This window comes from Gobio gobio (genome assembly GCF_949357685.1).
Source record: "Gobio gobio genome assembly, chromosome: 6".
Classification (NCBI taxonomy): Eukaryota; Metazoa; Chordata; class Actinopteri; order Cypriniformes; family Gobionidae; genus Gobio; species Gobio gobio.
The window spans coordinates 40,760,331-40,787,565 of NC_137102.1; the positions used below are offsets into that span (position 1 = coordinate 40,760,331).

General features: G+C 39.4%; 1 protein-coding gene across 1 annotated transcript; it reads right to left on the minus strand.

Annotated features, from left to right (window-relative positions):
* On the minus strand, positions 1 to 26,195 carry znfl2a (zinc finger-like gene 2a). Its single transcript, XM_079818721.1, has 2 exons — positions 25,898 to 26,195; positions 1 to 1,025 (listed from the first exon to the last, which is right to left on the minus strand). Exons 1-2 carry the CDS (start codon positions 25,986 to 25,988, stop codon positions 151 to 153), a joined length of 966 nt encoding a protein of 321 aa, XP_079674847.1. The 5' UTR covers positions 25,989 to 26,195; the 3' UTR covers positions 1 to 150.
* Positions 26,196 to 27,235: the final 1,040 nt, after the last annotated feature.

A 27,235-nucleotide genomic window follows, 5' to 3' on the forward strand; every position in this document is an offset into this window, starting at 1 on the left:
GAATGGTACCATACACACATCATTTAATTCATTTAACAGTGTTTTTACACCTGATGATTAAAGAAAAGCATCCCTTCACAGTACCAGACATGTTTTAATTATTTGTTTATATTCAGAATTAATACATTCATGTCCCCTGTACTGCCTTTCTCACGGCAGGTAATGCGTTTTAGTAAATGACCCCACTATATTGCTCTTTTGGGACACGTTTGGCAACCCATGACCTGAGGGTTGGATCATGAATTTTTCTAGGCACCTGTATTTATTATGCATGAATGATTTTAAATGTCTCTTAAGAGCAGTCATTTGGGTGAAACTCTTTCCACATGGAGCGCAGTGATACGGCTTCACTTCGCTGTGAATGCTCTCGTGGACTTTCAGGAGTGGTGCCTGACTAAAAGCTTTTCCACACTGAGGACAGATGAAAGGCTTCTCGCTGGAGTGAGATTTTAAGTGAATATTCAAGTTTTGTTTCAGTGTAAAACATTTCCCACACTGCGTGCATGTAAAAGGCTTCTTTTCAGCATGAGTTTTCATGTGCATCCCAAGGCTTCCTTTCTGTCTGTAACTCTTCCCACATTGATTGCATGTGAAAGGCTTCTCTCCAGTGTGAATTCGTATGTGTTCTGTAAGACTTCCGCTTTGTTTAAACCCTATTCCACAGTAACTGCATGTGAAAGGTCTTTCTCCAGTGTGGATCCTGGTATGATCCTTAAGGCTTCCTTTACATGTGAAACTCTTTCCACACAGACGACAGGTGCACGATGACCTTTTAGCCTTCGTTCTTGGAGATCTTTTTTGTGAAACATTCTTTTTAGTCTTTGAGCAACTAGAAGATTTATCTCTAGTTGTGACTTTCTGAGATTTCGAATGTTCTTCCTCTTCACTCAGTTCTTCACTTTCCACTTCACTCAGTTCTTCACTTTCCTCTTCACTCAGTTCTTCAATTTCCCCTTCACTCAGTTCTTCACTTTCCATTTCACTCAGTTCTTCACTTTCCACCTCACTTTTCTCTTTCATCAGGTCTGAAAGGAACAAATTAAATTAAATTCACTTTTTTACAAATAAATTCAGTTGACAATAAAGATGAAATGATTGTCCCCAGTTTGCAGTTTTAAATTCAGGCAGAACTTCCGGGTTTATCTAATATTGCATGTGATTCAAGATTTGTGAATTCAGGTGACGCGGTCCTAGAGATTTTTAGATGGATGCCAAGGCTTTTTAGGTTGGATAGAATCTGCAATCTGTGACCCAGTTTGCTTTCTGGCTTCCATGGCTGTAATACGCTGTGTTTTCTGCCAACTGGCAAACTGGAGTGTCAAAATATTCTTGGGTAAATTGACAGCAGGCAGAATCAAACGGATCAAAACAACATGGAACCAGTGCCGCCGCTCCCATTACGCGCTGCGCATAGGGCACCACAAGAAAATTCTCTCTCTACCAACACTGAAACTGATCAAATGTGATTGTGAACGTTTTCACAAATCAGGCTCAATCTAAAACACGTGTTTTATGTATTAACGTGATCTACGAGTGGCCTTATGCAGGGCGGTATTTGTTAATATTAGGGGAGCGCGGGGCACAACCTAACGCGGGGTTAGCTGTAACACACATGGGGTGCGTCTCAATCAGCTCCCTAGTTCAGGGCACTGATCAGGGAGCCAGCTCATTGACTTATGTCCTGATCAGTGCCCTGACTACTGAACTAGGGAGCTGATTGAGACGCACCCATAACACTTTCCTTACATGCCAGGATGGCGAAACTTAGTGCATTTACTAGTTGTCATATCAATATTATTTAGAGAAAAAAATAGCGCCAAAATTAAAAAATCTTTGGAAGATATTAGCCTACTGAACATTTATTTAACCATAGCAAAAAGTACGTTTCTTACTTAAGTTTATTTTTCATCTTTGTTTTTTGTGTTTACTTAAAACATGACAAATCTGATATTATTTTATCTTATAGGACTATTGGTTATTTAACAGCTGAGATCGCTCTTTAAAGGATTAGTTCACTTTCAAATAAACTTTTGCTTATAATTTACTCACCCCCTTGTCATCCAAGATATCTATGTCTTTCTGTCTTCAGTCGAAAAGAAATGAAGATTTTTGATGAAAAGATTTCAGGATATTTCTCCATAAAATGGAAGTCAATAGACTCGATGTCCAAATGAGAGGTTCAGTACAGCTTCAAAAGGGCCGCATCAAACCACATCAAACGGTATCAGACGATCAATAAGGGTCTTATCTAGCGAAACGATCTGTATTTTTTTTAAATAAATATAGTTTAAGTTTTATAAGCACAAATGCTCGCCGAGCTCTGTTCAGTTATGCACGCTCGTGACGTCACGTAATACACAATTACGTTTAAAGGGTCACGCTAGACGCAGGCGGAAGTACCGAGTCAGTAGCTGTGTCCCAATTCAAGGGCTGCATCCTTTGAAGGCCGTGTCCTTTGAAGTGCGCGGCCGACGCGGCCTCCAAAGGACGCACCGAGACTCGTTTACAGTGGAAGGTATAGCGGATTGCGTCACCGCGGCGCGACGAAGGCTGTCCCAATTCGTAGGTCCTTCGAAGGATCCTTCAAAATACGAGGTGTTTCTCAATGTCAAGGATCCTTCCTCTGTAGGACTAATCCTTCCAAGTCACTTCCTTCAGAGGCTAGGCGAGACTCCTCTTTAGCATTCGGAGAACATGTAAATGGAACAGGCTTGCAAGTGCGCGTCAGCCACATTACGTCAGTGAAAAGGTCCGTTAGCCATCAATAACGTCATTTGTATAATATCAATACGGTTGTAATTTGTACTGGCATTTAAAAGTTAATAATAATAATAATAATAATAATAATAAATATAGCTGCAAGCAGCAATACCGGGGCCAAGCGCAAAGAAGAAGACAAGACATGCCAAAATGGCTGGCAGTGTCAGATCAACTGGAGCAATGAGCAATTAATCACGTTTTAAGATGATTTTAAGCAAAAGGCTGAAAATGCATTGTAGTCTGAGAGTGTCAGACCAACTGCAACAATTAACAATTATACAGTTTAAGAAGATTAGGCAAAATGGCTGAAATATCATATATTGAGTCACTGATAATGTAAGTTAATGGTTTATCACTTTTGACCAATAGGTGGCACAGATACGAAATTGATGTGGTGTGGTCAGAATAAGGGAACAATGACACATGCAAAGTTTGATGCCAATATGTATAAGCATTGCAGAGATACAGCCTCAAGAGTAATTTTGGCATGATGGCTCAACTTCGTCGCTGCGGTTTACAAAAACGGTTTCATCTATTGATGCAAAATCCCTAACTTTTTGTTGACACTGTCTGAAGATGATACGATTCGATTTTGGTGGAAATTGGACAAACGGTCTAGGATGAGTTTGAAAAAGTAGGTTTTGATCAAATAAGAACATTGAGGACAGGATGTTTGACCAAATATGGAAAAATTAGTATCTCTGTTCTCGGCATGAGCCAATGACTGTATTATGACCAGTTTCATTAAACTAGGCTAATTTAATCAAAAGTTATTAGCATGTTTGTAAATTTTGTTATAACCTCTGACCACAAGGTGGCACTGCCCCCAAACTTTTTGAGTACCTTCAAAGCATGGTGCGGAAAGACATGAATTTTGGACAAACAGTTCAAAAGTTATAAGCAAAAATAGCAATTTTTTGTATCTCCGGACCAGTAGGTGGCGCTGCGCCGAAACGCTGCATGTTGCCTCAGGTCATGCTTGTGATGACATATACCAAGATTGGTTTGAATACGATAAAGCGTTGTGGAGATATAGGCTTATGAGTGTTTTTGCAACCGCTACGCAAAATTTGTGTGCGCGTTTATCAAAAACGATTTGACAAATCAACTTGATTTGCAAGATTTTTTGTCAGCATGGTCTGAAGATGATATGGTTCAATTTCTGTGCAAATCGGACAAACCGTCTAGGACGAGTTCGCAAAAGTAGGTTTTTTGGAAAATTAAAAATGGAGGGGAAATTATCATGACCGAAAATGACATCATAGGGTGCAATTGAATCGGCATGAGCCAATGACTCTATTATGACCAGTTTCAATATACTAGGCTAATTTAATCAAAAGTTATTAGCATTTTTGTCAAGTTTGTTATATCTTTTGACCACAAGGTGGCACTGCCCTAAAACTTTTTGAGTACCTTCAGGGCATAGCAAGGAAGTCACATACCGAGTTTAGTAACAATATACTAATGCATTTGTAAAATATAGCATTTTTTGACAAAATTCAAAATGGCCGACAGCCAAAATGGCCGATATGGTAAAATTGAATATCAGACGACTCGGCATGCCGTCCTGAATGTAACGAGACCACTTTTATGATTTTTGGACAAACAGTTCAGAAGTTATAAGCAAAAATAGCATTTTTTCGTATCTCCGGACCAGTAGGTGGCGCTGCGCCGAAACGCTGTATGTTGCCTCAAGTCATGCTTGTGATGACATGTACCAAGTTTGGTTTGAATACGATAAAGCGTTGTGGAGATATAGGCTTATGAGTGTTTTTGCAAGCGCTACGCAAAATTTGTGTGCGCGTTTATCGAAAACGATTTGACAAATCAACTTGATTTGCAAGATTTTTTGTCAGCATGGTCTGAAGATGATCTGGTTTAATTTTCGTGCAAATCGGACAAACCGTCTAGGACGAGTTCGCAAAAGTAGGTTTTTTGGAAAATTAAAAATGGAGGGGAAATTATCATGACCGAAAATGACATCATAGGGTGCAATTGAATCGGCATGAGCCAATGACTCTATTATGACCAGTTTCAATATATTAGGCTAATTTAATCAAAAGTTATTAGCATTTTTGTCAAGTTTGTTATATCTTTTGACCACAAGGTGGCACTGCCCTAAAACTTTTTGAGTACCTTCAGGGCATAGCAAGGAAGTCACATACCGAGTTTAGTAACAATATACTAATTAGGGCTGTAATCAACCAAAGAAAATCTTGGTCGACTGAAGTCCTGAAATTTTCGACTAAAAATGACGTTAGGAAAAAAAAAGTTAAATTAATTAGCTGCGCACTGTGCGCAGTACTTGGTAGCCTTGTTGTCTGCATAAATTAATTATGAATAAACATAAAAAACTAGTAGGCTATTTGCAGTATATTAAATAGTTTTTGAGCTGATTATTTTGCACTGAAATGAGTCTGACACACGAGTCTGTCGGCTCTGACAGCGTTGCATCACGTGCACCAGCACAATATCATAGCCTATGATTTCCCAAAATATAGTACTATTGTCAACTCGATATCATCACAAGAACTTTTGAGGAATATGCAACATAATTTAGACAATTGTTTTTGTCATATGTATTATAATAACTGACAGACAGTATAATTTCAGCCGCTCTGTGCAGCTCGAACGTTAGGAGCTCAGCTTCGCGGCTGAGACACGAATAGACTATTAACTTAAAGCTTTTACTCTTAAACACAAAAGGCACGTCCACTTTAATAAAAAATGAATATTTATTAAACAAGCCAGATCAAGAGCAGAAAAAACGCTCTCACAATTAAATAAATAATATAAGTTACAGAAAACTAGCCTTCTTCTATCTGTCTCTCTTCTCCAGTGGGTTGGGCTAATCCAAAAGTGAAAACAATGGGGGTGTTTTGAAGACAGTCTGTTACCTGTGAAACAGGGGTGCTCTGAAAACACCCCCATTAGCAATTAGTGCTTTCCACCTGATGAAATGAACGCGGCGCGGCAAAACTGATGAAATGAACGCGGCAAAACTGATGAAATGAACGCGGCAAAACGGACAGTACAGATCCACTTTTGCGGCACGACTGAAGCGTGGTGTTGTGACGCTTCCCCTCATGTGTATGTTGATGGGCGTTCCTCAAGTTTACCGCTATGGGTGTGCGTTTGAGCCAGCGGGGAATGAAAAAAAAGGACCGGCGAGAGACTTCTCTTCGCCAGTTGGTTGGGCTAATCCAAAAGAAGTGAAAACAATGGGGGTGTTCTGAAGGCAGACTGATACCTGTGAAACAGGGATGCGCTGAAAACACCCCCATTAGCAATTAGTGCTTTCCACCTGATTAAATGAACGCGGCGCAGCAAAACGGATTAAATGAACGCGGCAAAAACTAATTAAATGAACGCTGCAAAAAATCGACCAATCAAAATTTTGGTCGAGCCAGAACGTATCGACCAATAATCGACTAATCGACTGGGAGATTACAGCCCTAATACTAATGCATTTGTAAAATATAGCATTTTTTGACAAAATTCAAAATGGCCGACAGCCAAAATGGCCGATATGGTAAAATTGAATATCAGACGACTCGGCATGCCGTCCTGAATGTAACGAGACCACTTTTATGATTTTTGGACAAACAGTTCAGAAGTTATAAGCAAAAATAGCAATTTTTCGTATCTCCGGACCAGTAGGTGGCGCTGCGCCGAAACGCTGTATGTTGCCTCAAGTCATGCTTGTGATGACATGTACCAAGTTTGGTTTGAATACGATAAAGCGTTGTGGAGATATAGGCTTATGAGTGTTTTTGCAAGCGCTACGCAAAATTTGTGTGCGCGTTTATCGAAAACGATTTGACAAATCAACTTGATTTGCAAGATTTTTTGTCAGCATGGTCTGAAGATGATCTGGTTTAATTTTCGTGCAAATCGGACAAACCGTCTAGGACGAGTTCGCAAAAGTAGGTTTTTTGGAAAATTAAAAATGGAGGGGAAATTATCATGACCGAAAATGACATCATAGGGTGCAATTGAATCGGCATGAGCCAATGACTCTATTATGACCAGTTTCAATATATTAGGCTAATTTAATCAAAAGTTATTAGCATTTTTGTCAAGTTTGTTATATCTTTTGACCACAAGGTGGCACTGCCCTAAAACTTTTTGAGTACCTTCAGGGCATAGCAAGGAAGTCACATACCGAGTTTAGTAACAATATACTAATGCATTTGTAAAATATAGCATTTTTTGACAAAATTCAAAATGGCCGACAGCCAAAATGGCCGATATGGTAAAATTGAATATCAGACGACTCGGCATGCCGTCCTGAATGTAACGAGACCACTTTTATGATTTTTGGACAAACAGTTCAGAAGTTATAAGCAAAAATTGCAATTTTTCGTATCTCCGGACCATTAGGTGGCGCTGCGCCGAAACGCTGTATGTTGCCTCAAGTCATGCTTGTGATGACATGTACCAAGTTTGGTTTGAATACGATAAAGCGTTGCGGAGATATTGCCTTAAGAGTGTTTTTGCAACCGCTACGTAAAATTTGTTTGCGCGTTTATCGCAAATGATTTGACGAATCAACTTGATTTGCAAGATTTTTTGTCAGCATGGTCTGAAGATGATCTGGTTCAATTTTCGTGCAAATCGGATGAACCGTCTAGGACGAGTTCGTAAAAGTAGGTTTTTCGGAAAATTCAAAATGGCGGGAAAATTTTTATGACGGAAAATGACGTCATAGGGTGCAATCGAATCGTCTTGAGCCAAGGAATCAGAGGAAAAAAGAATTTTGTTTCTAGCCCTTATGGTTCAAAAGTTATTAGCATAAACATGAGTCAAATTTTGGACTGATGGTGGCGCTAGAGGGATTGAGTTTGAGACTCCAAATTTGCTACGGTGACATTTCAGACTGTCCTCTATTAGTGTGCCAAATTTCACAACTTTTTACCATACGGTTCTATGGGCTGCCATAGACTTCGTGGCGGAAGAAGAAGAAGAAGATGAATAATAAATATAGCTGCAAGCAGCAATACCGGGGCCAAGCGCAAAGAAGAAGACAAGACATGCCAAAATGGCTGGCAGTGTCAGATCAACTGGAGCAATGAGCAATTAATCACGTTTTAAGATGATTTTAAGCAAAAGGCTGAAAATGCATTGTAGTCTGAGAGTGTCAGACCAACTGCAACAATTAACAATTATACAGTTTACGAAGATTAGGCAAAATGGCTGAAATATATATTGAGTCACTGATAATGTAAGTTAATGGTTTATCACTTTTGACCAATAGGTGGCACAGATACGAAATTGATGTGGTGTAGTCAGAATAAGGGAACAATGACACATGCAAAGTTTGATGCCAATATGTCAAAGCATTGCAGAGATACAGCCTCAAGAGTAATTTTGGCATAATGGCTCAACTTCGTCACTGCGGTTTACAAAAACGGTTTCATCTATTGATGCAAAATCCCTTTTTTTTTGTTGACACAGTCTGAAGATGATACGATTCGATTTTGGTGGAAATTGGACAAACGGTCTAGGATGAGTTTGAAAAAGTAGGTTTTGATCAAATAAGAACATTGAGGACAGGATGTTTGACCAAATATGGAAAAATGAGTATCTCTGTTCTCGGCATGAGCCAATGACTGTATTATGACCAGTTTCATTAAACTAGGCTAATTTAATCAAAAGTTATTAGCATGTTTGTAAATTTTGTTATAACCTCTGACCACAAGGTGGCACTGCCCCAAAACGTTTTGATTACCTTCAAAGCATGGTGCGGAAGACATGATTTTTGGACAAACAGTTCAAAAGTTATAAGCAAAAATAGCAATTTTTTGTATCTCCGGACCAGTAGGTGGCACTGCGCCGAAACGCTGCATGTTGCTTCAGGTCATGATTGTGATGACATATACCAAGATTGGTTTGAATACGATAAAGCGTTGTGGAGATATAGGCTTATGAGTGTTTTTGCAACCGCTACGCAAAATTTGTGTGCGCGTTTATCGAAAACGATTTGACAAATCAACTTGATTTGCAAGATTTTTTGTCAGCATGGTCTGAAGATGATCTGGTTCAATTTTCGTGCAAATCGGACAAACCGTCTAGGACGAGTTCGTAAAAGTAGGTTTTTTGGAAAATTAAAAATGGCGGGGAAATTATCATGACCGAAAATGACATCATAGGTTGCAATTGAATCGGCATGAGCCAATGACTCTATTATGACCAGTTTCAATATACTAGGCTAATTTAATCAAAAGTTATTAGCATTTTTGTCAAGTTTGTTATATCTTTTGACCACAAGGTGGCACTGCCCTAAAACTTTTTGAGTACCTTCAGGGCATAGCAAGGAAGTCACATACCGAGTTTAGTAACAATATACTAATGCATTTGTAAAATATAGCATTTTTTGACCAAATTCAAAATGGCCGACAGCCAAAATGGCCGACATGGTAAAATTGAATATCAGACGACTCGGCATGCCGTCCTGAATGTAACGAGACCACTTTTATGATTTTTGGACAAACAGTTCAGAAGTTATAAGCAAAAATAGGAATTTTTCGTATCTCCGGACCAGTAGGTGGCGCTGCGCCGAAACGCTGTATGTTGCCTCAAGTCATGCTTGTGATGACATGTACCAAGTTTGGTTTGAATACGATAAAGCGTTGCGGAGATATAGTCTTATGAGTGTTTTTGCAACCGCTACGTAAAATTTGTTTGTGCGTTTATCGCAAATGATTTGACGAATCAACTTGATTTGCAAGATTTTTTGTCAGCATGGTCTGAAGATGATCTGGTTCAATTTTCGTGCAAATCTGACAAACCGTCTAGGACGAGTTCGCAAAAGTAGGTTTTTTGGAAAATTAAATATGGCGGGGAAATTATCATGACCGAAAATGACGTCATAGGGTGCAATTGAATCGGCATGAGCCAATTAATGTATTATGACCAGTGTCATTATACTAAGCTAATTAAATCAAAAGTTATTAGCATTTTTGTCAAGTTTGTTATAACTTTTGACCACAAGGTGGCACTGCCCCAAAACTTGTTGAGTACCTTCAGGGCATGGAGTGGAAGACACATACCAAGTTTAGTAACAATACACTAATGCATTTGTAAAATATAGCATTTTAGCACATAATTCAAAATGGCCGACAGCCAAAATGGCCGATATGGTAAAATTGAATATCAGACAACTCGGCATGTCGTCCTGAATATAACGAGACCACTTTTATGATTTTTGGACAAACGGTTCAGAAGTTATAAGCAAAAACAGCCATTTTTTGTATCTCCGGACCAGTAGGTGGCGCTGCGCCGAAACGCTGTATGTTGCCTCAAGTCATGATTGTGATGACATGTACCAAGTTTGGTTTGAATACGATAAAGCGTTTCGGAGATATTGCCTTAAGTGGGTTTTTGCAACCGCTACGTAAAATTTGTGTGCGCGTTTATCAAAAACGATTTGACGAATCAACTTGATTTGCAAGATTTTTTGTCAGCATGGTCTGAAGATAATCTGGTTCAATTTTTGTACAAATCGGATGAACCGTCTAGGACGAGTTCGCAAAAGTAGGTTTTTCGGTTAATTAAAAATGGCGGGAAAATTATCATGGCGGAAAATGACGTCATAGGGTGCAATCGAATTGTCTTGAGCCAAGGAATCAGAGGAAAAAAGAATTTTGTTTCTAGCCCTTATGGTTCAAAAGTTATTAACATAAACATGAGTCCAATTTTGGACTGATGGTGGCGCTAGAGGGATTGAATTAGAGACTCCAAATTTGCTATGGAGACACTTCAGACCGTCCTCTATAAGTGTGCCAAATTTCATAACTTTTTACCATACGGTTCTATGGGCTGCCATAGACTTCGTGGCGGAAGAAGAAGAAGAAGAAGAAGAAGAAGAAGATGAATAATAATAATAATAGGAACGGGAACGGTTTCAATAGGTGCCTTCGCACCTTCGGTGCTTGGCCCCTAAATATAGCTGCAAGCAGCAATACCGGGGCCAAGCGCAAAGAAGAAGACAAGACATGCCAAAATGGCTGGCAGTGTCAGATCAACTGGAGCAATGAGCAATTAATCACGTTTTAAGATGATTTTAAGCAAAAGGCTGAAAATGCATTGTAGTCTGAGAGTGTCAGACCAACTGCAACAATTAACAATTATACAGTTTAAGAAGATTAGGCAAAATGGCTGAAATATCATATATTGAGTCACTGATAATGTAAGTTAATGGTTTATCACTTTTGACCAATAGGTGGCACAGATACGAAATTGATGTGGTGTGGTCAGAATAAGGTAACAATGACACATGCAAAGTTTGATGCCAATATGTCAAAGCATTGCAGAGATACAGCCTCAAGAGTCATTTTGGCATAATGGCTCAACTTCGTCGTTGCGGTTTACAAAAACGGTTTCATCTATTGATGCAAAATCCCTAACTTTTTGTTGACATAGTCTGAAGATGATACGATTCGATTTTGGTGGAAATTGGACAAACGGTCTAGGATGAGTTTGAAAAAGTAGGTTTTGATCAAATAAGAACATTGAGGACAGGATGTTTGACCAAATATGGAAAAATTAGTATCTCTGTTCTCGGCATGAGCCATTGACTGTATTATGACCAGTTTCATTAAACTAGGCTAATTTAATCAAAAGTTATTAGCATGTTTGTAAATTTTGTTATAACCTCTGACCACAAGGTGGCACTGCCCCAAAACGTTTTGAGTACCTTCAAAGCATGGTGCGGAAGACATGATTTTTGGACAAACAGTTCAAAAGTTATAAGCAAAAATAGCCATTTTTTGTATCTCCGGACCAGTAGGTGGCGCTGCGCCTAAACGCTGCATTTTGCCTCAGGTCATGCTTGTGATGACATCTACCAAGATTGGTTTGAATACGATAAAGCGTTGTGGAGATATAGGCTTATGAGTGTTTTTGCAACCGCTACGCAAAATTTGTGTGCGCGTTTATCGAAAACGATTTGACAAATCAACTTGATTTGCAAGATTTTTTGTCAGCATGGTCTGAAGATGATATGGTTCAATTTCTGTGCAAATCGGACAAACCGTCTAGGACGAGTTCGCAAAAGTAGGTTTTTTGGAAAATTAAAAATGGCGGGGAAATTATCATGACCGAAAATGACATCATAGGTTGCAATTGAATCGGCATGAGCCAATGACTCTATTATGACCAGTTTCAATATACTAGGCTAATTTAATCAAAAGTTATTAGCATTTTTGTCAAGTTTGTTATATCTTTTGACCACAAGGTGGCACTGCCCTAAAACTTTTTGAGTACCTTCAGGGCATAGCATGGAAGTCACATACCGAGTTTAGTAACAATATACTAATGCATTTGTAAAATATAGCATTTTTTGACAAAATTCAAAATGGCCGACAGCCAAAATGGCCGATATGGTAAAATTGAATATCAGACGACTCGGCATGCCGTCCTGAATGTAACGAGACCACTTTTATGATTTTTGGACAAACAGTTCAGAAGTTATAAGCAAAAATAGCAATTTTTCGTATCTCCGGACCAGTAGGTGGTGCTGCGCCGAAACGCTGTATGTTGCCTCAAGTCATGCTTGTGATGACATGTACCAAGTTTGGTTTGAATACGATAAAGCGTTGCGGAGATATTGCCTTAAGTGTGTTTTTGCAACCGCTACGTAAAATTTGTTTGCGCGTTTATCAAAAATTATTTGACGAATCAACTTGATTTGCAAGATTTTTTGTCAGCATGGTCTGAAGATGATCTGGTTCAATTTTCGTGCAAATCGGATGAACCGTCTAGGACGAGTTCGTAAAAGTAGGTTTTTCGGAAAATTCAAAATGGCGGGGAAATTTTTATGACGGAAAATGACGTCATAGGGTGCAATCGATTCGTCTTGAGCCAAGGAATCAGAGGAAAAAATAATTTTGTTTCTAGCCCTTATGGTTCAAAAGTTATAAGCATAAACATGAGTCAAATTTTGGACTGATGGTGGCGCTAGAGGGATTGAGTTTGAGACTCCAAATTTGCTACGGTGACATTTCAGACTGTCCTCTATTAGTGTGCCAAATTTCACAACTTTTTACCATACGGTTCTATGGGCTGCCATAGACTTCGCGGCGGAAGAAGAAGAAGAAGAAGAAGATGAATAATAATAATAAGAACGGGAACGGTTTCAATAGGTGCCTTCGCACCTTCGGTGCTTGGCCCCTAAATATAGCTGCAAGCAGCAATACCGGGGCCAAGCGCAAAGAAGAAGACAAGACATGCCAAAATGGCTGGCAGTGTCAGATCAACTGGAGCAATGAGCAATTAATCACGTTTTAAGATGATTTTAAGCAAAAGGCTGAAAATGCATTGTAGTCTGAGAGTGTCAGACCAACTGCAACAATTAACAATTATACAGTTTAAGAAGATTAGGCAAAATGGCTGAAATATCATATATTGAGTCACTGATAATGTAAGTTAATGGTTTATCACTTTTGACCAATAGGTGGCACAGATACGAAATTGATGTGGTGTGGTCAGAATAAGGGAACAATGACACATGCAAAGTTTGATGCCAATATGTCAAAGCATTGCAGAGATACAGCCTCAAGAGTAATTTTGGCATAATGGCTCAACTTCGTCGCTGCGGTTTACAAAAACGGTTTCATCTATTGATGCAAAATCCCTAACTTTTTGTTGACACAGTCTGAAGATGATACGATTCGATTTTGGTGGAAATTGGACAAACGGTCTAGGATGAGTTTGAAAAAGTAGGTTTTGATCAAATAAGAACATTGAGGACAGGATGTTTGACCAAATATGGAAAAATTAGTATCTCTGTTCTCGGCATGAGCCAATGACTGTATTATGACCAGTTTCATTAAACTAGGCTAATTTAATCAAAAGTTATTAGCATGTTTGTAAATTTTGTTATAACCTCTGACCACAAGGTGGCACTGCCCCAAAACTTTTTGAGTACCTTCAAAGCATGGTGCGGAAGACATGATTTTTGGACAAACAGTTCAAAAGTTATAAGCAAAAATAGCCATTTTTTGTATCTCCGGACCAGTAGGTGGCGCTGCCCCGAAACGCTGCATGTTGCTTCAGGTCATGCTTGTGATGACATATACCAAGATTGGTTTGAATACGATAAAGCGTTGTGGAGATAGAGGCTTATGAGTGTTTTTGCAACCGCTACGCAAAATTTGTGTGCGCGTTTATCGAAAACGATTTGACAAATCAACTTGATTTGCAAGATTTTTTGTCAGCATGGTCTGAAGATGATCTGGTTCAATTTTCATGCAAATCGGACAAACCGTCTAGGACGAGTTCGTAAAAGTAGGTTTTTTGGAAAATTAAAAATGGCGGGGAAATTATCATGACCGAAAATGACATCATAGGTTGCAATTGAATCGGCATGAGCCAATGACTCTATTATGACCAGTTTCAATATACTAGGCTAATTTAATCAAAAGTTATTAGCATTTTTGTCAAGTTTGTTATATCTTTTGACCACAAGGTGGCACTGCCCTAAAACTTTTTGAGTACCTTCAGGGCATAGCAAGGAAGTCACATACCGAGTTTAGTAACAATATACTAATGCATTTGTAAAATATAGCATTTTTTGACAAAATTCAAAATGGCCGACAGCCAAAATGGCCGATATGGTAAAATTGAATATCAGACGACTCGGCATGCCGTCGTGAATGTAACGAGACCACATTTATGATTTTTGGACAAACAGTTCAGAAGTTATAAGCAAAAATTGCAATTTTTCGTATCTCCGGACCAGTAGGTGGCGCTGCGCCGAAACGCTGTATGTTGCCTCAAGTCATGCTTGTGATGACATGTACCAAGTTTGGTTTGAATACGATAAAGCGTTGCGGAGATATTGCCTTAAGAGTGTTTTTGCAACCGCTACGTAAAATTTGTTTGCGCGTTTATCGCAAATGATTTGACGAATCAACTTGATTTGCAAGATTTTTTGTCAGCATGGTCTGAAGATGATCTGGTTCAATTTTCGTGCAAATCGGATGAACCGTCTAGGACGAGTTCGTAAAAGTAGGTTTTTCGGAAAATTCAAAATGGCGGGAAAATTTTTATGACGGAAAATGACGTCATAGGGTGCAATGGAATCGTCTTGAGCCAAGGAATCAGAGGAAAAAAGAATTTTGTTTCTAGCCCTTATGGTTCAAAAGTTATTAGCATAAACATGAGTCAAATTTTGGACTGATGGTGGCGCTAGAGGGATTGAGTTTGAGACTCCAAATTTGCTACGGTGACATTTCAGACTGTCCTCTATTAGTGTGCCAAATTTCACAACTTTTTACCATACGGTTCTATGGGCTGCCATAGACTTCGTGGCGGAAGAAGAAGAAGAAGATGAATAAATATAGCTGCAAGCAGCAATACCGGGGCCAAGCGCAAAGAAGAAGACAAGACATGCCAAAATGGCTGGCAGTGTCAGATCAACTGGAGCAATGAGCAATTAATCACGTTTTAAGATGATTTTAAGCAAAAGGCTGAAAAATGCATTGTAGTCTGAGAGTGTCAGACCAACTGCAACAATGAACAATTATACAGTTTAAGAAGATTAGGCAAAATGGCTGAAATATCTAGGGCTGTAATCTCCCAGTCGATTAGTCGATTATTGGTCGATACGTTCTGGCTCGACCAAAATTTTGATTGGTCGATTTTTTGCAGCGTTCATTTCATTAGTTTTTGCCGCGTTCATTTCATCAGTTTTGCTGCGCCGCGTTCATTTGATCAGGAGGAAAGCACTAATTGCTAATGGGGGTGTTTTCAGAGCACCCCTGTTTCACAGGTAACAGTCTGCCTTCAGAACACCCCCATTGTTTTCACTTCTTTTGGATTAGCCCAACCAACTGGCGAAGAGAAGTCTCTCGCTGGGCCTTTGTTTTTCATTCCCCGCTGGCTCAAACGCACGCCCATAGCAGTAAACTTGAGGAACGCCCATCAACATACACATGAGGGGAAGCGTCACAACACCACGCTTCAGTCGTGCCGCAAAAGTGGATCTGTACTGTCCGTTTTGCCGCGTTCATTTCATCAGTTTTGCCGCGCCGCGTTCATTTCATCAGGTGGAAAGCACTAATTGCTAATGGGGGTGTTTTCAGAGCACCTGTTTCACAGGTAACAGTCTGTCTTCAGAACACCCCCATTGTTTTCACTTTTGGATTAGCCCAACCCACTGGAGAAGAGAGACAGATTGAAGAAGGCTATTTTTCTGTAACTTATATTATTTATTTAATTGTGAGAGCGTTTTTTCTGCTCTTGATCTGGCTTGTTTAATAAATATTCCTTTTTTATTAAAGTGGACGTGCCTTTTGTGTTTAAGAGTAAAAGCTTTAAGTTAACAGTCTATTCGTGTCTCAGCCGCTCAGCTGAGCTCAGCTGAGCTCCTATGTTTGAGCTGCACAGAGCGGCTGAAATGATTCTGTCTGTCAGTTATTATAATACATATGACAAAAACAATTGTCTAAATTATGTTGTATATTCCTCAAAAGTTCTTGTGATGATATCTAGTTGACAATAGTACTATATTTTGGGAAATCATAGGCTATGATATTGTGCAGGTGCACTTGATGCACCGCTGTCTGAGCCGACAGACTCGTGTGTTAGACTCACTTCAGTCCAAAATAATCAGCTCAAAAACGATTTAATATACTGCAAATAGCCTACTAGTTTTTTATGTTTATTTATAATTCATTTATGCAGACAACAAGGCTACCAAGTACTGCGCACAGTGCGCAACTAATTAATTTAACTTTTTTTTTCCTAACGTCATTTTTAGTCGATTTTTAGTCGAAAATTTCAGGACTTCAGTCGACCAAGATTTTCTTTGGTTGATTACAGCCCTAGAAATATCATATATAGAGTCACTGATAATATAAGTTAATGGTTTATCACTTTTGACCAATAGGTGGCACAGTTACGAAATTGATATGGTGTGGTCAGAATAAGGGAACAATGACACATGCAAAGTTTGATGCCAATATGTCAAAGCATTGCAGAGATACAGCCTCGAGTCATTTTGGCATCATGGCTCAACTTCTTCACTGCGGTTTACAAAAACAGTTTCATCTATTGATACAAAATCCCTAACTTTTTGTTGACACAGTCTGAAGATGATACGATTCAATTTTGGTGGAAATTGGACAAACGGTCTAGGATGAGTTTGAAAAAGTAGGTTTTGATCAAATAAGAACATTGAGGACAGGATGTTTCACCAAATATGGCAAAATTAGTATCTATATTCTCGGCATGAGCCAATATATGTATTATGACCAGTTTCATTAAACTAGGCTAATTTAATCAAAAGTTATTAGCATGTTTGTAAATTTTGTTATAACCTTTGACCACAAGGTGGCACTGCCCAAAACTTTTTGAGTACCTTCAAAGCATGGTGCGGAAGACACATACCAAGTTTCGTAACGATGGACTAATGCGTTTGTAAAATATAGTATTTTAGCACATAATTCAAAATGGCCGAGAGCCAAAATGGCCGATATGGTAAAATTGAATATCAGACAACTCTGAATACCGTCCTGAATCTAACGAGACAACTTTTATGATTTTTGGACAAACAGTTCAAAAGTTATAAGCAAAAATAGCCATTTTTTGTATCTCCGGACCAGTAGGTGGTGCTGCGCCGAAACGCTGCAAGTTGCCTCAAGTCATGCTTGTGATGACATGTACCAAGTTTGGATTGAACACGATAAAGCATTGTGAAGATATTGCCTTATGAGTGTTTTTGCAACCGCTACGTAAAATTTGTGTGCACGTTTATCAAAAACGATTTGACGAATCAACTTGATTTGCAAGATTTTTTGTCAGCATGGTCTGAAGATGATCTGGTTCAATTTTCGTGCAAATCGGACAAACCGTCTAGGACGAGTTCGCAAAAGTAGGTTTTTTGGAAAATTAAATATGGCGGGGAAATTATCATGACCGAAAATGACGTCATAGGATGCAATTGAATCGGCATGAGCCAATGAATGTATTATGACCAGTTTCATTATACTAAGCTAATTAAATCAAAAGTTATTAGCATTTTTGTCAAGTTTGTTATAACTTTTGACCACAAGGTGGCACTGCCCTAAAACTTTTTGAGTACCTTCAGGGCATAGCAAGGAAGTCACATACCGAGTTTAGTAACAATATACTAATGCATTTGTAAAATATAGCATTTTTTGACAAAATTCAAAATGGCCGACAGCCAAAATGGCCGATATGGTAAAATTGAATATCAGACGACTCGGCATGCCGTCCTGAATGTAACGAGACCACTTTTATGATTTTTGGACAAACGGTTCAGAAGTTATAAGCAAAAATAGCAATTTTTCGTATCTCCGGACCAGTAGGTGGCGCTGCGCCGAAACGCTGTATGTTGCCTCAAGTCATGCTTGTGATGACATGTACCAAGTTTGGTTTGAATACGATAAAGCGTTGCGGAGATATTGCCTTAAGAGTGTTTTTGCCACCGCTACGTAAAATTTGTTTGCGCGTTTATCGCAAATGATTTGACGAATCAACTTGATTTGCAAGATTTTTTGTCAGCATGGTCTGAAGATGATCTGGTTCAATTTTCGTGCAAATCGGATGAACCGTCTAGGACGAGTTCGTAAAAGTAGGTTTTTCGGAAAATTCAAAATGGCGGGAAAATTTTTATGACGGAAAATGACGTCATATGGTGCAATCGAATCGTCTTGAGCCAAGGAATCAGTGGAAAAAAGAATTTTGTTTCTAGTCCTTATGGTTCAAAAGTTATTAGCATAAACATGAGTCAAATTTTGGACTGATGGTGGCGCTAGAGGGATTGAGTTTGAGACTCCAAATTTGCTACGGTGACATTTCAGACTGTCCTCTATTAGTGTGCCAAATTTCACAACTTTTTACCATACGGTTCTATGGGCTGCCATAGACTTCGTGGCGGAAGAAGAAGAAGAAGAAGAAGATGAATAATAAATATAGCTGCAAGCAGCAATACCGGGGCCAAGCGCAAAGAAGAAGACAAGACATGCCAAAATGGCTGGCAGTGTCAGATCAACTGCAGCAATGAGCAATTAATCACATTTTAATATGATTTTAGGCAAAAGGCTGAAAAATGCATTGTAGTCTGAGAGTGTCAGACCAACTGTAACAATTATACAGTTTAAGAAGATTAGGCAAAATGGCTGAAATATCATATATTGAGTCACTGATAATGTAAGTTAATGGTTTATCACTTTTGACCAATAGGTGGCACAGATACGAAATTGATGTGGTGCAGTCAGAATAAGCGAACAATGACACATGCAAAGTTTGATGCCAATATGTCAAAGCATTGCAGAGATACAGCCTCAAGAGTCATTTTGGCATAATGGCTCAACTTCGTCGCTGCGGTTTACAAAAACGGTTTCATCTATTGATGCAAAATCCCTAACTTTTTGTTGACACAGTCTGAAGATGATACGATTCGATTTTGGTGGAAATTGGACAAACGGTCTAGGATGAGTTTGAAAAAGTAGGTTTTGATCAAATAAGAACATTGAGGACAGGATGTTTGACCAAATATGGAAAAATTAGTATCTCTGTTCTCGGCATGAGCCAATGACTGTATTATGACCAGTTTCATTAAACTAGGCTAATTTAATCAAAAGTTATTAGCAAGTTTGTAAATTTTGTTATAACCTCTGACCACAAGGTGGCACTGCCCCAAAACATTTTGAGTACCTTCAAAGCATGGTGCGGAAGACATGATTTTTGGACAAACAGTTCAAAAGTTATAAGCAAAAATAGCCATTTTTTGTATCTCCGGACCAGTAGGTGGCGCTGCGCCGAAACGCTGCATGTTGCTTCAGGTCATGCTTGTGATGACATATACCAAGATTGGTTTGAATACGATAAAGCGTTGTGGAGATATAGGCTTATGAGTGTTTTTGCAACCGCTACGCAAAATTTGTGTGCGCGTTTATCGAAAACGATTTGACAAATCAACTTGATTTGCAAGATTTTTTGTCAGCATGGTCTGAAGATGATCTGGTTCAATTTTCGTGCAAATCGGACAAACCGTCTAGGACGAGTTCGTAAAAGTAGGTTTTTTGGAAAATTAAAAATGGCGGGGAAATTATCATGACCGAAAATGACATCATAGGTTAAAATTGAATCGGCATGAGCCAATGACTCTATTATGACCAGTTTCAATATACTAGGCTAATTTATTCAAAAGTTATTAGCATTTTTGTCAAGTTTGTTATATCTTTTGACCACAAGGTGGCACTGCCCTAAAACTTTTTGAGTACCTTCAGGGCATAGCAAGGAAGTCACATACCGAGTTTAGTAACAATATACTAATGCATTTGTAAAATATAGCATTTTTTGACAAAATTCAAAATGGCCGACAGCCAAAATGGCCGATATGGTAAAATTGAATATCAGACGACTCGGCATGCCGTCCTGAATGTAACGAGACCACTTTTATGATTTTTGGACAAACAGTTCAGAAGTTATAAGCAAAAATAGCAATTTTTCGTATCTCCGGACCAGTAGGTGGCGCTGCGCCGAAACGCTGTATGTTGCCTCAAGTCATGCTTGTGATGACATGTACCAAGTTTGGTTTGAATACGATAAAGCGTTGCGAAGATATTGCCTTAAGAGTGTTTTTGCAACCGCTACGTAAAATTTGTTTGCGCGTTTATCGCAAATGATTTGACGAATCAACTTGATTTGCAAGATTTTTTGTCAGCATGGTCTGAAGATGATCTGGTTCAATTTTCGTGCAAATCGGATGAACCGTCTAGGACGAGTTCGTAAAAGTAGGTTTTTCGGAAAATTAAAAATGGCGGGAAAATTTTTATGACGGAAAATGACGTCATAGGGTGCAATCGAATCGTCTTGAGCCAAGGAATCAGAGGAAAAAAGAATTTTGTTTCTAGCCCTTATGGTTCAAAAGTTATTAGCATAAACATGAGTCAAATTTTGGACTGATGGTGGCGCTAGAGGGATTGAGTTTGAGACTCCAAATTTGCTACGGTGACATTACAGACTGTCCTCTATTAGTGTGCCAAATTTCACAACTTTTTACCATACGGTTCTATGGGCTGCCATAGACTTCGTGGCGGAAGAAGAAGAAGAAGAAGATGAATAATAATAATAATAGGAACGGGAACGGTTTCAATAGGTGCCTTCGCACCTTCGGTGCTTGGCCCCTAATAATAAGAACGGGAACGGTTTCAATAGGTGCCTTCGCACCTTCGGTGCTTGGCCCCTAATAATTAATTACATTTATATAGCGCTTTTCTAGGCACTAACTCAAAGCGCTTTTACATAGAAGGGGGGAATCTCCTCAACCACCACCAACTGTCACCAAAAGTTAAACTTTACTTATATTTACTACGGTTATAACAAATGTTTGGTAACGTTACACTTGAAAGCATATTGCCCCGTTAACGCTCCGACTCCGCCAACGTCCGATATTTTGTATTTTTTGAACAAGATAGCAAAGCTGCGCGCATAGGATTGTGGGTGATTTGAGAACGCTAAGTGCGCGAAGTCTACTCGTATGCATCCTTTCCTGTATATGGCATATTTTTCGAACGAAGGACTCAGACCTTGGTTGAAATTCCGAGGATCCTCGACATTGGAACAGCCCTTCGACGGCTGTCGATGACGTAGCATCCTCGGAATTCTGGCTTCCGAGGATCCTTCCTTGACATTGAGAAACGCCTACGGCCTGCAAATGCGTCCTTCTTTTCCCATGAAATGAAGGATAGTTGGATGGATGCTTCGCAGCCTTGCCTACCCCAGAATTCATTGCGCGCCGCGCCGTCACATTTTTGAAGAGAAATTGCCAGATTACACTTTTAAATGCTAGTATTGTGTTTCAATTTACTCCAGTAATCTAATGTATCTACTGATAAAAATAAAATGTTGACTAAATATGTTACCAATATACGATTTTATATAGTTTACTACATATTTAGTTGTTTTGTTTTTAGGCAGTTGAATATAACTTTAAAGTCCAGTATAAATGTTAATTTCAGTTCTCTTCAACAGCAGCTGTCAACAGTTGCTAAATATTACTAATAATGTAACGAAATGCATTTACTCTGTATTTGAGTAGGCTATAATTGTGAAGTACCTCAGATTTTTATTCAACTTCATCTCAGAGGCAAATATTGTGGTTTTATGAAAAACTGACTTTTTACACATGATTATTAGATTTCGTTATTAGTTATCGTTTAAAAAAGAATCTAAAAATAAAATACACTGTCTTAAATAAATATGTCTTCTAGATGAGGGATAGGCACCGTTGGTCTTGGAGGGCCGCTGTTCTGCAGTCAGAGTTCAGCTCATTGAACAGTTATGCATGTTAAAATATTTTATGGTTTGATTTGAGGATGTGAGGTAATTTAATTTATTCTTCCCTCTTTCTGAAAACATATTAGCTACATGGCAGCCGTCGAATAAGTCAGCACTGCAAACCTGTTGGCAGACAGTGGAATATGCACTGATCCCAGATGATGTCCCGCTGACAGAGGCTTCACCAGGGTCTCCCAGCCCAGCTCAATAAAAGACTACACAAAAACATTTTCTTCCATCTGTTTTATGTACTGTTAATTTTAAAATGTATTTTGTTTTTCTAATCTTAAACGTAACTTATGTAAATAGTTGTAAAAAGTACTGTAAATAAAAATGTATAGAACAATTTATTGTTTAATTTACAAATGAATTGACATAAATGTACAGAATTATTTATTTCATTTACAAATTATAACTTGCATTACAAAAATAATATGTAGAACGATAATATTTAATTTACACATTTTAATTTACAAAACCAAAATTTTAGTTCTCAACAATCTCTCAAGAAGAGAAAACAATCAGTCCATTCTCTCCCTGCTCTCCTCTGTCTGTCTCTTCATGTCCTCCCTCAGTATCTCCATCAGCTCATCCTCTCAGTATCTCCATCAGCTCATCCTCTCAGTCTCTCCATCAGCTCATCCTCTCGGTCTCGTTTCCTCTTGGTGGAGTTGCTCCTCATCTTGGTCATCCTCTGCTGAACTTGGCCCTGGTGTGTCCTCAGGGATGGAGGCAATGAGGACAGTGGGGTTGTCCCAACACCTCATTCATGAAGACAAACCATGGCCAAGTTTCCCAATTCCTCACCTGTCCCAGGACACTTTCAATACTAAGGCAGAGGAAATAAACATGTAACTCAATAACAAACACAACAGCACAATACATTTCAGTAAAGATGTGTCTGTTAACTTGCATACTTTGTTTGTTTGTTTTTAAGTTGTAATTTTTTTTTTAACCTGCAAGGCAGGGGTGCAATCTTAAGAAAATTTAAAAAATATGATGCATCAGTAGCCTACAAACATACAAAATACTCCAGAAATCATATTTATAGATACTCAAACTCTATATTCTTTTTTTTGTGGGGTTTGTATAGGATAAAGCCTCCCTATAGCCTACCTACACAAGAACCTATGGAAATACTACAAATGGGTCGTACTCCAATCCACACTGGCCGAGTTTTTCGGCCCGGTAAATAAATACTCATTTGCTGCCCTCATTTTAATAAAGCTGTCATCCATAAAACTTCATCCATAAAACAAAACGAAATATTACATCAGATCACGTAACGAATAAAGCCGTGCAGTGGTAACACAGAAATAAAGACCACCGGCTTTTAAAACGTTTCGTTGGTTATTTGAGTAAATGAAAAAACACAATACTTACATTTATAAGTGTATTCCTCGGCCGCGGGATGGGCAGAGGAATACACTGCGAAGGATCCACTTGTTCTGGTTGGTTCTATCCTTCGCGGCCGGGGAGAAGGACGGTGGGTAGGGTTGCCAGGTCTCTGCAACAAAAGTAGTCCAAAACTGCCAATGCGATTTTCTCCATCGAGCGGCCAAATTCTCCACTGGAGTTGTACGTTTGGGGGTGTTGGAGCGGCGAAATCGTACTTATGGGGTAGAAACAAACCCGCGGAAATAATTTTTCACCCGCGGAAACAACTTAAAAGTAGCCTAATTCGGCTGAAAAGACGCGGACTTGGCAACACGAACGGCAGGCTGCATTTGAAGGCCCCTTCGAATTGGGACAGCCTTCGTCGCGCTGTAGTGACGCAATCGGCCTTCAAATGCGGCCTTTGAAGGATGCAGCCCCCGAATTGGGACACAGCCAGTGTTTACAAATGAGCGGAAGGAGGACCGTATCCACATATTCAAACGCCTTTGCGCCTGCGTCTAGCGTGACCTTTTCAACGTGATTGCGTTTTATGTGACGTCACGAGCACGCATCAATGAACAGATCAAGGCGATCATTTGTGCTTATAAAACGTAAACTTTATTTATTTAAAAAAAAAAATACAGATCGTTTCGCTAGATAAGACCCTTATTGATCGTCTGATACCGTTTGATGTGGTTTGATGCGGCCCTTTTGAAGCTGTACTGAACCTCTCATTTGGACCTTGAACCGTTTGGAGTCTATTGACTTCCAATAGACCAATGTTTCTTTTTTGCCTTTGATAGATAAGGTTGATAATTAATTATTTCTATTAAGACAAAATGCATCTATATGACGCTTTGTATACAGTATATCCTATAGACACACACACAATTTTAAAGCACTATGTAGAGGCATGTTTTTGTCTAAATAGAACAAATTGATTATACATCAACATACAGCATACTTTTACAGAAGAAAAAGGAAAATAACTGTCTGTCCTGTCTGTTGCTCTTCTGTCTGTTGTGTGGTTCTTTTTTGCTGTGGCTGATCTAAAAAAACAGTGTTGTAGTAAAAACTACTTTGAGTAGTTAAGTTATATTCAAGCTACCCTTTTGAAAATAGCTACACTACAAGTTACTATCAAAAAGTAGCTGGCTACATTGAAACCATGTTTCTTTTTCTTCTTCTTTTTTACAATGAGATTGTTACAAATAACTGAATAATTGTTCATGAAGAATGTTATAATATTTGGGGTTTCAAGCTTCATAATGCAATGTAATTATGATTTCAAAGAGTATAGGCATTCAGGGTTATGGGACACTTTTCCCCAGTCATTTCAATGGAAAAAAACTGTCAGAATCATTACACACAATACTCAAATAGCCTATATCTCAAACTGGCTGCCCAAGTGCAAAATGGCTACAAATTTAACATCAGTGCAAGAACAAAATGTATGCAAATCAACTTTGCGATGCTGTTTGCGAACGTTCGTTGGAACTATGGTTTCGGGAAACACGACTCGTTTAACTATGCTTATAATGACGGAACTTGTGACCATAGTTAGCGAAAGACACTTTCGGGAAACGCACCTCTGAGCGTCACAGCGCTCCACTTCGCTCATTACAGGCTCGTTCTCGTCAGAACCTGTAGCTTTAGGTCGCGCAACACCGTATTTATTTGCCCATTTATCTTGAACCCCCTCACCGAAACCATGATCGGCTCAACATGTAGATATGGATATATAGAAAAACTCATCTTTCAGGCATTTGACAGACCGGGTTGGCACTTCAGCGTGAGAAATCGGGGGTGTGGCGTGTGACGCCGGATGCGTGTGTCTCACGGCCAATGCGTGAGAGTTGGCAGCTCTGCATTTGGTCATGTTACAATGTGCCCACCACATACAATGTACCCCACTTACGGGGCATGTTGTCACATTTCACTTCATTCTTTCGGGGTAAATCAAGAATAAAGTATACACTGTATTAATAACAAAACCACATATTTGTACTAGACATGTGGGAAATGAATGTGAGAAAAAAATAAATACTTTCAACCCCAAGTGGATTTACACAAACTGAGACAGTCAAAAAGCGTTACGTTGTGCCCCGCTCTTCCCTATAATTAAAACGATTCTATTCCATTCCGTATGATTCTTTTCAGTAAAACATATGTAGGCTACAACGAATATTTTATGAAACTCGGTAAACAGTAATTTGAGGCATTTTAAACGCATGTAGGCTACAGTGGTCGCGATGGTTACAGTGCATATCTTTTGTGTGTCCTTTTCCTCCAAAAACTGTGAAAGCAAAAGTTATTTAATTCGCACGTGACAACAGATCTCGTTTTTAGATAACGATAGGCTATGCTCTACTATCGACACTCGCACAGAGTTATGATCGCAGTTACAGTAACTTTAACTACGGAAGAGTCAAGAAAGATCAGCAACCTCTTTGTTCGTCGGTCTCTTGACCTTTCACAGTTTGTGGCTCCGGACCCCACATGTCTTCTTCCCGCTCCTCTTTAATAAACTCCATCATCTCAGCAGGAGAGTCGGCTGTTGCTCCTGGACTCGTTCTGCGACCAGCCGCTTCTTCTCCAGTGTGATGGTCAGGATGATCTGATCTGTGTTTATATTGAAGAACTGAAGCTCTGATGAATGGACACTGTCCGGGCGGGTCTCGTTTTAAACCGGTCTTTTCACACACTTCTTCGAAGTGTGCTCACCACTGTGCGTATTGCCACCTAGTGGACTCTTCTGTACTGCCGGCCGCGAGCCCTCCGCATGACGAAAATTACGTCATGCGGAAAAGTATGCGTGCGTGCGTGTGCGTGCGTGCGTGCGTGCGTGCGTGCGTGCGTGCGTGCGTGTGTGAGAGAGAGAGAGAGAGAGAGAGAGAGAGTGTGTGTGTGTGTGTGTGTGTGTGTGTGTGTGTGTGTGTGTGTGTGTGTGTGTGTGTGTGTGTGTGTGTGTGTGTGTGTGTGTGTGTGTGTGTGTGTGTGTGTGTGTGTGTGTGTGTGTGTGTGTGTGTGTGTGTGTGTGTGTGAGTGTGTGTGTGTGTGTGTGTGTGTGTGTGTGTGTGTGTGTGTGTGTGTGTGTGTGTGTGTGTGTGTGTGTGTGTGTGTGATTAGTCATCTCTTCACTGGCTGTGTCAGACTGATGTCACAATGATTTATGAGGAGGGCTTATAATTTATGCCCATCTGTCACTCATATTGAAAGGTCATCAGTGTCAGTGACTGTTTATTGTTAGATAGGCCTACAGTTCTGCTCATAACACTTCGAGAACTAGAACTTCAGACAACGAACATCACATTCATTTTTAGTAATTCAAGCCAAAGTTGAAGGTTGAGACATCACACATAAAATGCTGGCCTACAGGGGACAGATTCGGCATCCAGGCTATATTATTCTATAGTAATGATCAGGCAACTTTAATATATGATGGTGGTCCGACAGTGAGCTTGAAGTGGTGGTCCGTAGAAATCTGATCTTACTTTTCTTCTTTGATCCTGCCAAGCGAATGTCCTGTTGATGACATGACTCTGTACTGCCCTCCAATATCTAGTAGACAGTGTTGGGCAGTAGCGAGCTACAAGTAGCAACGCTATACTAGCTTAACTACATTATTCAGTAGCTTGTCAGCAGTGTTGGGGGTAACGCATTACAAGTAACTTGAGTTACGTAATAGTATTACTTTTCCCAAGTAACTAGTAAAGTAATGCATTACTTTTCAAATTTACAACAAAATATCTGAGTTACTTTTTCACATTAATTTGACTGACAG

Excerpts from the sequence above, each read along its gene's own strand:
- znfl2a (XM_079818721.1), bottom strand. The coding sequence starts at position 25,988 with ATGATGGAGTTTATTAAAGAGGAGCGGGAAGAAGACATGTGGGGTCCG. Across the intron at positions 1,026-25,897 it reads AGAGACCGACGAACAAAGAG|ACCTGATGAAAGAGAAAAGT; the intron begins GTTGCTGATCTT and ends TGTTCCTTTCAG.